We start from the raw sequence: 17,157 nt of genomic DNA, 5'->3' as shown, positions 1-17,157 counted from the left end.
CGTGTTTTCCTGAAATGGCTCCTTCTTGCCCACAGCTTCACCCACCATCAGTCTGTTGATGGTCTCCAAATCTATCTCTATCCCTCATTCCCCAAATCATCAGCTTACCCCTGAATACTTTCTAATCATACGTGTTCTCCTCCATCAGTTCCCCCAAGCCCCTACTTTAGGGCAACTTTAACTCCTCCTTCTCTGTAACCTCCACCCTTACCCAACCACTCACACTCACTCAGTACCCTTCAGAAATGCCTCACATAATGTCCTCTCCATCTCTACTTCTCACTGCCTTAGATCTGACTCCATCATTTCTCCATCTCTGCAACAAGATTCCAAATTTTTACTGCCTGTTTTTGCAGCCCACGCACAGTAATGTTGGTCAGAATTATTGAATCGTGTATACACACACACACACACTCACACACACAGGCCTTTCCTGGGTCTTTATCTCCATCCATAATAATAATAATAGTAGCTGTCATTTAAGGAGTGCTTCCTATGTGCCAGGTACTGGGCTAAAATGCTCTATATTAATATCTATCTCCTTTAATTCCCTGGGCAATTGAGGTGAACACTGTTATCATCATCTCACAAATGAATACCACTGAGGTAGCATAAGTAACTTTCCCACGGTCATAAAGTTATTAAGTAGTGGAGCTCAAATTCAAATACGGTGTAGTCTGATTCCAACCCATATGGCTTTACCACTTTGCAAAACCACCTCCAAGTTAGACCAATCTTGCTAGCATGGTACACCAGGCCCTTCAAAATCCAGCCCAAATCAATCTCTTCATTTTCATCTCAGCTCTTATATTCTAAGAACTAGACCCTTTGAACTTGCTACTATTCCTCAAATGCTTTGCCCTTTCAAACTCAAATTACTTGCCCAGAATAGTGGTCAGCATAAGGCAGATGTCCAAAATATTTATTTTTCCTCTTCCACTCCTCCTTAGGTCCTACCCACATACACTCTGTTACTTCCACCTGTAATCTTCTTTCCCCTTCTATGCCCAGCACATCCTGAATCATTTTTCAAAAGCCAATTGGAATATTTCTTCCGTCCCTGTCAAGCCTTCCGGACTACCCTAGGAAGAGTTAGTTTTTTTGTACCTGTTTGTCTCTCTAGCATAACTTTTATTCTTTCATTGTGATTTTTAGCCTCTTACATTGCAATAAATCTTGTTATAAGTCTATCTCTTACATTCATCTACTGTAAACTCACTAGGGCCAAGGGATGTCTTACCCACCTTGGAATTTACAGCCCTAGGATACATTAAAAAGTCCTCAAAATCCAATTGTTGAATGAATAGTATTTCAATGAATGACATAAGCATAGTTCATTCATTTTCTCATTTTCTTTTTTTTTAATATTTTACTTAAATTCAATTTGCCAACGTATAGTATAACACCCATAGTATATAGTATAGTATAACTCATCCCATCAAGTGCCCTCCTTAATGCCCGTCACCCAGTTGCCCTACCCCCCTACCCACCCCCCTCCCGCAACCCTTTGTTTCCCAGTTAGGAATCTGTCATGGTTTGTCTTCCTCTCTAATTCTTTCCCACTCAGTTTTGTGTTCTCCTTTTTTGTTCGCATTTTTCAATTAGCTCTTCCAAAAGCTAATTCTAGCTCCTGCTATGAGGAGTATGAGCCCCACGCATGGCCCTCAAGCCCTCAGAATCTGGGAAATGGGAATTAAGATGTCTTGTAAATATAAAATACACACAGGATTTCAAAGACTTAACTTTGTAAAAAGAAGGTGAAATATTTCATTAGTGATAGATATTTATTACATATTTAAGGGGCATTGTGTGTATAGAAGATTAAATAAATCATTAAAATTAATTTTTTTGCTTTCCTAATGTGACTACTAGAAAATTTTAAAATTATATTTCTGCTGGACAATGACAGTTTAGAGTTTAAAATTTTATGAGTAGTCAGTGTGGTTTGGGTAGGAAAACACTGACTCAGGGAGTCAGGAAACCTTTTTTTCTCTTTCTTTCCCAAAGTCACATATGAAAGGAAGGAAAGAAAGAAAGCTACATTTCAACTAACTAAAAGCTGAGTCGGCAAGTCAATATATCACATGGCTACACATTTGGGGGATTAAAAAATCATTATATTTTCAACTTAACTACTAGTTATTCAGTCTCCTTTATAGGACAATAATTACATTACTGCCAATTAAACACTGAGAAGGCCCTGATTGTGCCTGGAATTTAATATTAAAAATATTAAACAACAGCTAACACACTAGAACTTTCTAAGAGAAGGCATTAGCCAATATAACTCAGAATGAGAAGGGACTTATATTTTATTAACCTCATAATATTTCTGACATTTACAAAATGCTACCTCCAATTCTCACTGAAGAGAGCTTGAGAAGAAAGAGGAGATACAGAAAAGGAAAGGAAGGGAAGGAGAGAAGAGGAAAAGAGAGAAGAAGAAAGGGACGAATAATTGAAGAGGGAAAAAGTTTAGAGTCCACATTTTAAATTTATAATGATCATGAAAGTTTATTTTTTTTTAGGGTAGAGACCTTTCTACCACATTTAGCTGCATGATTCTTAGAAGTCCTCTACTCTTAACTTGTAGCCAGTTATTGAACTCTACTCTGATCATCTCAACCAAGCAGTGGGAGACAAGCTTAGCAAATTTTGATATTTGCTAAGGTCAGTCCTCAGTACTAATAAGATCCATATTGGGCAGCCCGGGTAGCTCAGGGGTTTAGCGTCGCCTTCAGCCCAGGGCGTGATCCTGGAGACCCGGGATTGAGTCCCACGTCGGGCTCCCTGCAAGGAGCCTGCTTCTCCCTCTGCTTGTGTCTGTCTGTCTGTCTGTCTCTCTAGGTCTCTCATGAATAAATAAATAAAATCTATAAAAAAAAATAGTAAGATCCATATTGTAATTATGCTCTGAAGTTAAGTTTTAAATTTCTTAGTAAATAGAATGAATTATATAATTGTTATTGCTATTTAAATGAAGTTCATTCTATAGTAATTATAATAATATCAATGGTTTTACTACTATGAAAATAAAATGTCAGAGAAACTCGATTGTTATTTACTAGCTATTTCCTATAAAGGTTACTATAATTATAGCATGGTATGGTACAAAAAGTACTGGTCAGAAAATTCAGAGATTTGAGGTTTTGTCAGCTTGGACCTTTTTTTCCCTCATCTCAGAATCAGATGATAAAAATGATCTACCTTATTCAGCCCCTAGATTTGTTGCAAAATGTATTATTTCATATATATATATATATTAAGATTTTATTTATTCATGAGAGAAACACAGAGAGAGAGAGAGAGAGAGAGAGGCAGAAACACAGGCAGAGGGAGAAGCAGGCAGGGAGCCGGACATGGGACTAGATCACCGGGTCTCCAGGATCATGTCCTGGGCCGAAGGCATCGCTAAACTGCTGAGCCACCCGGGCTGCCCTCATTTTTATATTTTTAAGGTAAAAAGTAGTTAGTTTTTAAATGTACTCCAGAGTCACAGAGCTCATTTCCATCTCCAGATGTAAATGCCTTCGAATTTCTCTACAGTTTTCCTCAGTGTTAATAAACAGAATTGTTTAGAGGAAAGAAATATTGAATTTTCTGTTGCAGAATCAAGACATGAAAAATATTTTCTCACCACTTCTCATCTGTTCAACCTCACAGAAGTGCGTTCCAGTGGGATTGTGAATAAATGCATGGACATGCTTAACTCCATTCTGAAAATTAGGAAAAAAAATGTTTCCAGTAAAATTTCAGCATATGTCATAAAGCCAATTTCTTTAATTAAGCTGAGAACACAAATAACTGAGGTAACCTTTTCAAAACGCTTCCAAGGGACCTCTTCTACATAGACTTGAGCTCGGATGACATGGTTAAAAGAAGAAAGGAAATGCTCACAGATGTTCATTGCAAAAGTTTCTATGCTTTTGATCTGTAAAAGAAAACAAAATGCTAGTGATCAGAAACACCTGCTCCATTTAAAAATAATTTGTAAATACCCATGGAGTTCTCTTTCCTGTTCAAATGCTTTTTAGAATCAGAAAAAACATAGATTTTGAAGAATCTGGAGAGGTCAATGGTCCTTATCCCAATTTTTCACAAGGTCACCAGGTGAGACTATATCCTGTTTTTAAACGAAACCTGTTTTGCAGGAAGAAATGTGTCAATCAATGGATGAGCAAAATGAAACTTAACATTTAGATTCTCTTTACGGTAAGCTCTGTCATCACCCATGCCAACTACAGTACTACAGTATGCTCCCAAACACTCTGGTATCTTTATGAGGTTGGCCAATGGGCCTCCCAGTTTCCCAAGGAAAAATGTTAATGTAGGTAGGGCTATTTCTGTTTCCTTGCTTCATAAACTGACCTTCCATTGACCATCCTTAGCTCTCCACTCCATAAAACAGCTCTCTACTTCTCCATAGTAGTCTGTAGACAATGTGTTATGGTCTTAGCATCATCTACAGATGATTTATGACTTTGCCTAAAATGGATTATTTGTACTGGTTTCCCCAGGATAGTTCTGTTTTATGCTTGTTGTCCCAGAATAATTATTAGCATCTTATTTCACTCCCAGAAATGTCCTAGTTTAGAAAATAAAAATACAAACCCCAGAAGATGTATGTATTTTGTTGAAGCATTACTTACAATAGCCAAAATATGGAAACAATCTAACTGTCTATGAATGGATGAATGGATAAAGAAAATGTGATAGATACTTAGATATACATATATTTTTATGGTATATATTTATTTATATTTCTTATTTATACCATATTTATATGGTATGTATATGGTGTATATATGTTTTTATATATAATGGAATAATATTCAGCTATAAAAAAGAATGAAATCTTTACATTTGTGATAACATGGATCATAGATTAACCTAATGGCATCATGCTAAGTGAAATAAATCAGGAAAAGACAACCATATGTTCTTATCTACATGTGGAATCTAAACAAAACAATGTAACGTTTTATTTGGTAAAAAACAAACAGAAAAAAAATCAAGTTCATAGATACAGAGAATAGATTGGTGGTTGCCAAGGGAGAAAGAGTGAGCAAAACCAGAGAAGGGAATCAAAAGGTACAAACCTGCAATTATAAAATAAATAAGTCATGGGAATATAATGTACAGCACAGCAAGTACAGTCAAAAATACTATACTGTCTACTGGAAAGTAGTTAAGAGAATAAATCTTATAAGTTCTCATTTCAGGGCGCCTGGGTGGCTCAGTCAGTTAAGCATCTGCCTTTGGCTCAGGTCATGATCTCAGGGTCCTGGGATAGAGCCTTGAGTCGGACTCTTTGCTCAGCATGGAGTCTGCTTCTCCCTCTCACTTTCTAATAAGTAAATAACATCTTTAAAAATATTATTAAAAAGTTGCCATCTCAAGAAATAAAAATTTATTTCACTGCATATACAAACATCAAATCATTATGTTGTACACTTGAAACTAATATAAAATTGTATGCCAATTATACCTCAATTAAGAAAATCAAAAGAAAGGGATCCCTGGGTGGCGCAGCGGTTTGGCGCCTGCCTTTGGCCCAGGGCGCGATCCTGGAGACCCAGGATCGAATCCCACGTCGGGCTCCCAGTGCATGGAGCCTGCTTCTCCCTCTGCCTGTGTCTCTGCCTCTCTCTCTCTCTGTGTGTGTGTGTGACTATCAAAAATAAAAAATAAAATAAAAAAATGTCTTTAAAAAAAAAGAAAAAAAATCAAAAGAAATAAGCAAGCGTCTTGATTTGGATAAGAAATTATATGGTGATTCTATCTATAATGAATAAATTCTAATTGTTTTTAATATCCAAGTCCATTCCTTCACTTTTCTGCATCTCTCACACAATACAGGAAATACAAGAATCTGTGTTGCCTAGCTCTCTTCTATAGCTCAGCACGAAAGCCTATTTTCAATTTGTTTTTTTAAGGGAGCAATGCTTTTGTCCATAGCCATGTTTATGCTTGCTGAGCCACTCTGATTAACAAAAGAAAGGTTCAGCGGGGAGAAAAACCTTGCAGAAATTATATGTCAATTAGTCTGTTCATTTCATGCATTCTGAGTAAGGATTTCGTGCAAAAACATGAGAAAAAGAAGCTTTCCAGTCTACATTTCTTGTCTTTTTAGGTTTCTTAGCAAATAGAAAAATTATCTTGAGCTGCCCAGAAATCTGCTGGTGGTCCAGTACAGCTTCACTCACACTTAAAGAATGTGCAAGCTGAAGTGCTAAAATATCAGATGCCTTCAGCAGCAAGACCCTTTTGAAGAGTATACTTAACACCATATCCAGACACTAAGTGGTCACGGAGTTGGGAAAATTAGAAAGGCATTAAAAGTTGGGCAAATAGACTTCAAAATATATCTTGTACTCAAGATTTTCTTCTATAGTAACACCAGGTAGAGAAATGGTACTTTCTTCTATAAATGTACACCATTCTAAAAGAAAAAAAAAAAAAAGCAACAGGAGTCAAAGAAATGTATGACACAAAAATGTGTAAAATTCTATTCTGAAATCCTCCCGGGGCTTTGATTTGCCAATGATCCTAATTAAGAGAGAACTTGTAAATTTGTCAGATAGGATTCTCTTCCTAAAAGATGTAGTAAGTTGAGAACCAAAAAAGAGAAGAAATGAAGAAGAAGAAGAAGAAGAAGAAGAAGAAGAAGAAGAAGAAGAAGAAGAAGAAGAAGAAACTGAGAAAGCTCTTCTACAAGAGTGAGAATTTTAGAATAGAAATGAAAAAAATTAGTGGCTTAAATGTAAAAATAGGGTTAAAAAGTACAGGGAACTTGCAGTAAGCAGTGATAGCCTCAAGTTAATAGTACAGTGAATTCCGCATCAAGACAGGAAGCCTCTGAGAAGATGACACATACCCCTTTAAACTTTGCCAAGACATGAACTGTGTTCTTGATGGTGTCTGTGGGGATGATGTCTGAATTATCTCCATACACGTAATCTTTTTTGGAGCTCAGAGTAAGTTGCACTGAAGTTGCCACCTCTTTAATGCTGTGGTATTTTCCATCTCGCTGAATGTGGAGAACTTTCACCATGTCCTTCCCATAGCCAGTTCGGACAAACTCCACCTCATCGTTCTACAATAAAAACACAAGTCATCAAAAAAAAAAAAAAAACACAAGTCATCTTATCGAAGAAACCTAAATGAAGGCAAAAAGTCTGCAAGGTCTTCAAGCCTTGATTTAACCACATCATTGTAAAAGGCGAGAGTTAAGAGTATTCATGGAAGCAAGACTATATCCGACCTTTGAAGAAAAATGAGAATTTGCATGGAGAAAAGAGAATTGTGAAAAATGGGTGAAAATATTATCAAACTAGCCTGAAGACAGACTGGTACATGGCTTTCTTGGTAATAATAACTAATAACAAGGAGAACAGTATCCCCTGGACCAAACGATTACTCTGTTTTATTTCAACCCTGCCAACTTTAATCCTTGTAGCAGCTCCAGAAACTAATATTATTCCCATTTTACAGAGGGAGAAACTGAGCTTCAAAGAGTTTAAGTGACTTGCTCTACTTCACATAGCTAGTGAAGGATAGAGCCAAGGATTCACACTGTTGACTCCAAATTTTGTACTCTGAACCACTGTGTAGACTGCCATTCTTCTATAAAATTTTTTGGCTTAAGTTAACTGAAACTAATTACATCCTCTTTTTTATACGGAGTGCTATTCTGGAGAAAATGCCCTGTGATCAATAAGAACAATTTGAAAATTGCTTCTTCTACTTGCTGCCGGGAAGAAGAGTAATTAGTGACAGGGTCCAGATTACCTTCAGGAGTGCAGAGCCAGGGCCATCTGGCTGCAGGGAAAGCTATGCTTTTAGCAAAGAGACACTTAATAAAAGCCTGGTGATTGATTCATTAGTACCCTTATCTGGAACTGGAGCTCTCACTAGCAAATACATCCATCTCCAAGGCTAGGATTCAGAAGATTTGTCCCTGGGTTTTACTGGTATTTGAGACAAGAGGCAGGAGGGAGCAGAGGGACAGAAAAACCTATTTTATTTAGCATCAAAACTGAACATTAAAATGGTAATGGAAGAAAGTGACAAAAATAAAAGTAAATCAAAAACGGCATGCAGTGAGAGTCTGGGGAGGGTCACAAAGAAGGAACCTCACCTGCTAATTGCACATAGGCAATATGCTGAGGGCTGCCTAAAAATCTGTTTACATAAAGCATCACCAGATCCCATGGGAGGAATTATAAAATACTAACCAACATCAGAATGTATTGTCATGTTCTTAATCAAAGTGAGAGGGATGGGAGGCTGTCTTAAATCTCAGGGATGGAGCCTGGTAGGTAGGGCACACTGCTGATTTAAGGGACGGCTCTGGGGAAGGTCCCTCAAAAGCCTCTGACCCAGTTTTGGACGGACTCATCTTCAAGAAAAGGATCAATAAGAAAACTCAAAGAGCAGACTTAGAGGATCTTAATAACTATAATACTGACAAGGAAAGAGTCACCGCTTGTGGTTGCAGGAGCTTTGGCATCAGACCAGGTCCAAAATCTGTCTTGCTATTTATAGCTTTGTGGCTTACAACAAATTATTTGTTGGCTCTGAGCCCTCAGTTTCCCCAGCTGTACAAACGGAGATAACCGCCCCAACTTGTAGGAGTTGCTGGTGAGTGTGAAAGTCCCATCTCAGTTCCTAGTACCTAGTGGAGCAGTGAGGTCCATCCCAGCAACCGTGGCCACGTCAGGCCTGGCTGTGGGTGCAGCAGTAGCAGAGATGGCAGGAGGGACTTCGAGTAAAGGCACCAGTTTTTAGGGTAGAGAGCTCTGCTGGCAGCAGCCAGAGGAAGACTCTGACATGCCTTTTGAGCCACAAGGTATTGCACCAAGGGGAGGGAGGCACTTGGATGGCTTGGGGCCCTTGGATGGCATGGATGAGGGGCCAGAGCCAAAGGCCTCCAAGATCGTCCATCAGCCCCAGGACACAGCAGGACTCAACAGATGTTACTTCTCAGTCCTATGTCCTGCCATTAATACCCAAGCTACAGTAGCTCAGTCTGCAAATGCAGGTAGTTCCTACATGATACATAGAAAGATCCAGTGAGCGCCACCCTTCAGATCCACCCTTGCTCACCTCTCCAACTGCATGTCTTGCCACAGCCTATTTCAAACTCTGCTTCAGCTAATCATGGCTCTGCATGATCTCTCTGTCCGTAGGCCCTCGAATATGCTATTCCTTCTTCCTTGAACATCCTTTCTCTTCCTCCTGCCCAACTACCAACCCCTTCACTTGCCGAATGTCTTCTAGTCACCCTTCAGTCTCAGATGCCACTTCCCCCCGGGGAATCCGCCCAGTCCCTCAGGTCTGGAGTAGGTGTCCCTTCCACATGCTCTGGAAATAGTTATTGCCTTATCACAGTCTTTATCAAGTTTTGTTGCAATTGCCTCATCATGTGTCTGATTTATTCAAAAATGGGAAACTGTGAAAGCAGGAACCATTCTATCTTAGTTGTCATGGCAACTCCAGTGCTCAGCACAGTGCCTAGAACATAAATAGGTGCCTAACAAATGTGTCGTGAATGAATGAATGGTGCACCACCACCTCCACTCCTTGTGTGGTGATGCGGAATAGTTCTTGAAAATACCCAAAAGATTGCAATACAGAATCGCCACCTCAGCTCAAACCCAAGCAGGAAGCTCCTCTTCCTGGGAAAGTGGGGAAGGCCCCATCTGCTCTCTGATCACCACAGCCCACTGGGAAACAAGGCCCGGGAAAGGCAGAACTGAGTGTGGAGAGAGTCATCGAGGCAGCACCAGGTGCTCGCGTTGCTAGCAAGCCAGCACTCCACGGGGCGGCTATCTGGGAGCTCCTGAGGGGAGGTCAGCGCTCCTCAGCAAGCTCCCGACTAGGCCCTGGCACCAGAGCAGAGCTTGAGAAATCCCATTTACTGCGTAACAAGTCAGAAGAAAAAGATCATAACCATCTGAGGATGGAGCGGAATGGAACAACAGCGGTGTGGGATGCCTAGGAGTCTCTTGATAGGATCTGACACAGCAGATGATGGGTCCAGAGCAGAAACGAGCCTGTCCTCCTCAGTGAGACTCCCCCCAGTTTCGTAGTCAGAGAGTCAGAAGTAGGGGCCAGACCCCTGTCGTGTATACATAGTCGGGCGCAGAGGCCCATGTCCACGATGATTGCACAATGAAACACGAAGGCCGCTCTCATGTGGAGGGCGGGCCAGTGGCTGAGAGGATGGGCTCTGGCTCTGGAATCAGGAAACACAGGTGCGAACCTTTGCTCTGCCATTGTTAGCTCTGCACATGGGGATGAATTTCTCCATCCATAAAATAGTAGCGCCTACCTCTCAGGATCATTGTGAGGATTACGTGAGAAGAAACCCAAAGCCCTCAGGAAAGAGCCTGGCAAATTTTAAGTATTCAATAAATGCTAGCCATAATGATCATTGATAAATAATGACCACGTGTCAGATTTTTACATCAAGGAGTCCTCCCAATTACTGTTAGAGATAAATACCTAGATTGCGCACCAGCCAGAAACACCGAGGCTGTGTGACAAGGCCTACTTCTGCCTTCGCTTTGGTTGTCCTTCCTCAGGCTTGTGTGGCTTCAGGAAACAAAGTTGTGAAAGGAAACTCGATTTCCTAGAGTAATACTCTGGATGAAACATCAGAAGGAATAAATTTTAACCTGGCTCTACACAAGAAAAATCCCCTTTCCTTAGACATATCTTGAAAGATAAGGGGCTGGAAATCATTAATTACCTGCAAGTAATGTTAGAGAGAAGACTCCAAGATTGTAAATTAATCTTGTATTTCTCTTCCGTAATGAGATAGTGAGGATTCTTTTATTTGCAGGCCATACTGAAAAGGACGCAGGCCCGTCACTACAGGTCTAGGGAGGCGTAGCCTGGAGTCTGTTAACCCCTAGAAGGCCCAGTGCATGGATTTGAGGTGGAAAATATTGAGGAAGATTAAAAAAAACTTTTGTAAATTTAAAAATGACTTGCATTTTCCCTTAAGTCTTAGAAGAGCTTCTGTAAACCTCATCTCTTCCCTCCATAACAGAGAGAAATACAAAAGGGCTAGCTACTCGGGACCCAACACGGATGTAAAAATCAAGTCAGTTGCAGTACACCATAATGGAAGAACTATGCATGGAGACTGGCCTCCCTTCCTGTCTTTGAAATGTTCTGGAGAAGTTCTTCCAATTCCGTGCCCAGGTTTTTCCTTTGCCTGCCTATTTTCTTGAATACTCACGAACAAAAAGATTTCAGAGAAAGATGCTGAACTAATATGAGAAAAAAGAGCACTCATCTGAACAATCTTAATATCATTTTGGCAGATATTAACAATACATGAGGATAAGAACAATAATGGTGAATCATACCTGAGAAGCAGTTGGTATTTTTTTTGGCTGCCTAGGATCTACTAAATGTCAGATGGGAAAATATTGATATCTAGTAGAAAATGTCATGTTGCTTTAGGCTGTAGAATGGCTTATTTTTGCTATCAAGGAGGGATATGCCCTGAGTTATGTTCAAAATGTGACTCTAAAGGGATTTGTCAAGCAGATGCTTCAAAAGCAACCTAACAAGTCATATGCATAATTATGGTAGAATGACCTGTTACCTCTTGAAGACTCCATTTATAGGTGCTCAGTGATTTTCACACCTCTACCTCTTACAAAGAAAGAAACTTGTCACTAAAGTCAGTAATACTAGATGTTGGCAAACTGACTTTAAATAAAATAAAATAAAAATTACAAATAAATAAATAGAAGTCAGGGGAAATGCTAATTTTCTCACCAGCCTCTTCATAGCACTAATGGCCTTAAGGCTGAGAACTAGAAGAAGCATCTAGGATTAGGGACAGGTAAGGCCACAACAGAGAATTGATTGAGATCTGAAGAATTTGATGGGAATGAAATTTTACTAAAACGCATACATTGAAAGCTGTCTCTTTCTAAATGTGTAAGTCTTGAGAATAAAAGTAATAGTAGCAACCATTTAGTGAGGGTTTCATATGTGTCAGGAACTTTGCATCTATTATTCCCTCTAATTCTTCACAAGAATCCTATGCAGTAGGTATTTTTAATCCAACCTTGACCAAGGGAGATACTAGGGTTAGGTATCCTGCCAAGGTCACACAATTACTAGGCAGGCGACAGATGGCTGGAGGAGAACCCAGCCCATTTGCCCCCAAATGGCATGCTCTTTCCCACTGCAGGCCAGTCCCTATGCCCCCTGCATGGGCAGCCCACTCTTTAGAGAAACAAAGGATGCAGAGGGAGGGAAATGGCCATGTGACTGCAGAAATTTGAATTTCTATACCATTTTTTCAAATTCCACTCATTGGGATCTACATTATCTTATCTATTCCTCACCAAAAAACCCCCAAAACCAACCAACCAACCAAACAAACAAAAAACACAGAACCACCCAACCCTGCAATTTAAAGGGAAAGAATCCATATTCTAAAAGAAACTTTTGTCAGGGATATTAAGTGAGCTGCCCAAAGTCACATGGCTACCAGGAGGGCTGGTGCAGTGGAAAGAGAACTGCAGAGCCTGAAGAGCCTTACTCTCTCACACTGTACCAGGTAGAACTTACTGGACGCCCAGAGATACCCCTGCCCAAACTGTTGCTTTTTCTAGAACTTAAGTCATTTTTCTTAAATTGCAAGAGAAGTCTAAGCTCTGATCGATTCTGTGTATATGGCGGGGATATTTAAGTTGTGAAGTAAGGGGAGAATGAAGAGCTGATTGTGGGGCAGGATGAAAATTCAGCTTCGTGTCTTCAGTAGCAGGTACTACATTTGGGTCAAACATTGACTTTCATCTGGGCAGGGACTATTGCAAACGTGAGTGATGTAGGCTTATTTGTGGTCATTAAACCCATATCACCAATGGACTGTTTTAGTCCATCTGCAAAGATGATGAAATAACTGCCCCAGAAGAAAAGGAAACAAGGAGGAAAGGAACCAGCATTTAATAAGCATTAGTAATGTGCCAGGGACTATGCACATAGCATCTCACTGAGTCCTGAGACCCCTCCATGAAAGCACAGAATACGAGCCTCACCTTTAGAAAAGGAAGGTAACAGTGTTGAGGTTCAAGAGTTTGGTCAAAACCACATGGCTGTCGCAGGGGTGCCTGGCTGACTCATTTGGTGGAACATGAGTCTTTTGATCCAGGGGTTGTGACTTTGAGCCTCATGTTGGGTATGAAGATTACTTAAAAATAAAATCTTAAAAAAACAACAACAACAACCACATGACTTTTGAGAGGCAGGGTCAGACGTGGAACCCAGGTTGGCCTGATTGCTTTCACTATACTCAGCTGCCTTTTTGACACAACATTATAACAAAGTTCTTTAAAATGGGATTTTGGGGGATCCCTGGGTGGCGCAGCGGTTTGGCGCCTGCCTTTGGCCCAGGGCGTGATCCTGGAGACCCGGGATCGAATCCCACGTCAGGCTCCCGGTGCAAGGAGCCTGCTTCTCCCTTTGCCTGTGTCTCTGGCTCTGTCTCTGCCTGTGTCTCTGGCTCTGTCTCTCCTTCTATCTCTCAAGAATAAATAAATAAAATCTTTTTAAAAAAATAAATAAATAAAATGGGATTTTGCATGCATACTCATTTTTATTTATTTATCTATTTAGATTTAATCCATTATAAATTCCACAGAACCGCAGAATAGAAATCTCTGAAATCATTTTCATTCAACCCATTCGTTCATCTGTATTTATTTATTTAGCTCCTTTTAGGTGATAAGCACCATGGTAAAGTGCTAGAGATGTAACAACAAACCAGACAGACACTGTTCTGCCCTGATAGAAATGATACACTAAAGTTTGTACGCTATACACTAAAACAAACCTTCTCAGTAAAGAATCCAAAAGTTAGTATTTTAGGCTTTGCAGACCATGTGGTCTCTGTTGCAGCTACTTAGCTCTGCCATTATAGCATAAAGAGCTATACATAATACAGAAATGAATGGGTGTCACTGTGTTCCAATAAAACTTTATTTACAGAAACAGGCAGTGGGCCAGATTTGGCCAACAATAGTTTGCTGACCCCTGCTCTTGAGAGGAAAGCTCAGAAACGAAACCAAATAATTAGATTATTGTGATAATTACTCCAAGTGAAAAAAACACAGTGAACTCTGGGATACCTAAGCCAGTTTGAGAGAGATCGAGGAAAGCTTCCAGGAGGGACTGATTTCCACAAAGCTATGAATGATGAATAGGAATTAACAAAATAACATCTTCTGGCCTTCTTACATTAATTCTACTTACGTTTTCCTTTAAAAACATTTTTCATGAACAATTCTTTGTTTCACAAATATGTGTATCTTATTGCTTGTCTCATCAGTTTTCATCAAAATAATTCCAGTCCCCTCCCTTTCCTCCTGCAACAAGTATATTGACTTTTTCCTTCATTTTGTCACATTGTAGAGTTTATTCAGCACGTCAACAGTCTTGTAAAAGTTCGAACATTAATTTAAACTTTATAGATAAATTTTCTGACATGTAAATCATATCTCAAAAAGCTATTGAAAATAAATAAATAAAGCCAGCAGTCTGACTGCCAGAAGTCCTCAAAGGATGACCAAATTACAATTAAGCCAGCATAGTCCAGGGTCTGGAAAAACTGAACTTTATCTCAATCTCAAGAAATTTTCACAGATAAAGCTTCAAAGAATATGAACTCCCAGCCGAAATTCAAAAAGCACACAGGGTAGTGAGGTATCATGAGAAAGAGTTGCAGAAACAACAGACAGAAGTATGACTTGCAAAAACTTCAGATATTGGAATTACCAAAAAAAAAATAATAATAATAATAATAATGATATATTTAGGGCAGCCTGGGTGGCTCAGCAGTTTGGTGCTGCCTTCAGCCCAGGGTGTGATCCTGGAGACCCGGGATCAAGTCCTGCGTCGGGCTCCCTGCATGGAGCCTGTTTCTCTTACTGCCTGTGTCTCTGCCTCTCTCTCTCTCTCTCACTCTGTGTGTGTGTGTGTGTGTGTGTGTGTGTGTGTGTGTGTGTCTCATGAATAAGTAAATAAAATCTTTTAAAAATAATAATAATATTTAATATTTTTACAGAAATAAAAGAGAAAACTGAAATTTCTCCTTCTTGAGATAGAGTATATTTTCTCTTGAGCAAAAAACAAGAGACCATAAAAAAAGACCAAGTAAATTTGAAGGAAAAAAAATAGAACCTCTAGAAATGCATTGAGTGCATTAAGAAACAGATTAAACACAACTGAAGAAATAGTTATTTGGAAGAGATAGATTAAGTAACAGAATAATGTTGCCTAAGAGAGAATGTGAGAACTGGAAGATAAACCCAAATAATGAATAAGGATTAAGACAGACACACAGGAGCCAGAGTACATGCAAGAGACATAAAATATACTAGGACAATATGACAGAGAGAATGTGGAAGAGGCACAATTCCGGGAGATCAGGACTGAGGTTTTCCAGAATTACTGGATGAATGAATGTAAACTTTCAACTATAAAATAAGAAGCGCATGACCAAGTGAAGGACTCTACCTTGTTCCCTATATTTGGCTAACTTACAATGAAGGAATTTTCTACTGTTTTTAGAAGCCATCATGAACCACTTGGGCCTCAAAAGTAGGCAATGTGAAAACCATTCTATCCAGTTTGCATTTTTTTCCATCCACCGGATTACTGTTTTTCGTAAAAACCAGGACACACTGGAATTTAGTCTTTAGGGTAATGTTGAAATCCCTGGAGCCCCTCAATGTCCAGTGCAGGGTTTGCTACCTAGCGATTGCATAAGAAAGGTCACCGGCAATCAGCATGATCAGGTCAGTAACAACTAGAGATAAGAATGTTAACTGAAACTTAATAGCTGAAAGAAAGTAACCTAACAGTATTTTTCCAGACCTTGAAATAAAAGTAGATTTAGCAAATAGCACCCTAATACGGATGTCCCCCAGCCCAACCACAAGAAGGGCTCAGGTCGTAGTAACGTAATCTTAGTTAACATTTGTGGATCATTTACTTTTAGCTAGGCACTGTGCTAAGCATATAATGATAAGAAAACAGGAATTATTTTATAGCCTATTCAACAAATGTTCTTTAGCCTACGTAACTGAAAACAAGTTGCTTGTATTCTCTAAATGCATCGATGAATCTTAAGCCTAGTGTACTCAGCCATTACCATTGTACTACCAAAAGCTATCACAAGATAAAATTAATTTTATTTCACCTTAACTTAGCAAAATATACTTCATGATATGAAATATTTAAAAACTTGATGAAAAGTTAGTGGTTGCTGAAATTCTCTTTCCTGAATACAATAAAAACACATATAAGACAAAATGATACCCACGGAGAAATGATCAGAAAAATGTTTGTTTGTTTGTTTGTTTGTTTGTTTGTTTGTCTGTTTTACCAGTTTGACAGGTTGCAAACCTCTCAGATACCTGCATAGCCCTGGGTCAGGGCAGCAAGCCTCAAAGTTTAGGGTGTACTAGTATCCCCGCAAACCTTGTAAAAAAATGTAGATTCCTAAGCTCAAGTGGAAGAATTCTGAGTTAGCAGGTATGTATTGAGGCTCAGAATTCTGCTCTATTTGCATGCACAACAGGAAAATGTGGGTGGTGGTCAGACCTCCCTCACAAAACTGGTCTTCAGAGAGATAGAGCCCCAAGTCCTCACCTTCCTAGGAAACTTGAATCCTGAAAACTCCAGCTCAACCACAGAAGATTTGCAATTTGGTCTAGGTCCCTACATAACTGATCTGGATCCATAACCAGAGGGACAGATCAGAGCCATAATGGTTTCCAGGCATGGGGTAAAGTGCTACTTATTATGACAGCATCTTTAATAATTGAGTCAATTAAAGAAATTCTCTTCATATGCTAGTCTACTCCCTTCCCTCCTCTAAAAAGAGAGTGGTCTCACCTTTTTATAATCATTGTGGTAATGGGCCATTTCCTCTTGGCCTTCAATTTCAAAATTCAGTTTCAAGAGTGAAAAAGAAATAGTTTGAACAAAACAGATGTTTATAACATTTTTTATTTGACCTGAAGGGTGAGCGGTCAATATGTTTACCTGATTGCATTACAACCAATTGGGCACCAAGGCCTCTTGAAACGAAAGCACCAAGTTGAGTGGCTAAAACCAGAG

The 17,157-nt window shown here is 39.5% G+C and overlaps 1 protein-coding gene across 1 annotated transcript in view; it reads right to left on the bottom strand.

Annotated features, from left to right (window-relative positions):
• The window catches only part of LOC121487812 (uricase), a 32,668-nt gene extending 15,652 nt beyond the window's left edge, over positions 1-17,016 (bottom strand). The window contains exons 1-4 of the mRNA XM_041749831.1: positions 16,933-17,016; positions 6,878-7,096; positions 3,815-3,931; positions 3,638-3,716 (exon numbers count right to left, since the gene is read on the bottom strand). Coding sequence (XP_041605765.1) covers positions 3,638-3,716; positions 3,815-3,931; positions 6,878-7,096; positions 16,933-16,962 — 445 coding nt within the window. The 5' untranslated portion in view covers positions 16,963-17,016. The remainder of the gene's footprint in view (positions 1-3,637; positions 3,717-3,814; positions 3,932-6,877; positions 7,097-16,932) is intronic.
• Positions 17,017-17,157: the final 141 nt, after the last annotated feature.

This window comes from Vulpes lagopus, chromosome 3, assembly GCF_018345385.1.
Source record: "Vulpes lagopus strain Blue_001 chromosome 3, ASM1834538v1, whole genome shotgun sequence".
Lineage (NCBI taxonomy): Eukaryota > Metazoa > Chordata > Mammalia > Carnivora > Canidae > Vulpes > Vulpes lagopus.
Note: the sequence above shows the minus strand (reverse complement) of the source record. Positions and strands in the feature narration are given on the sequence as shown.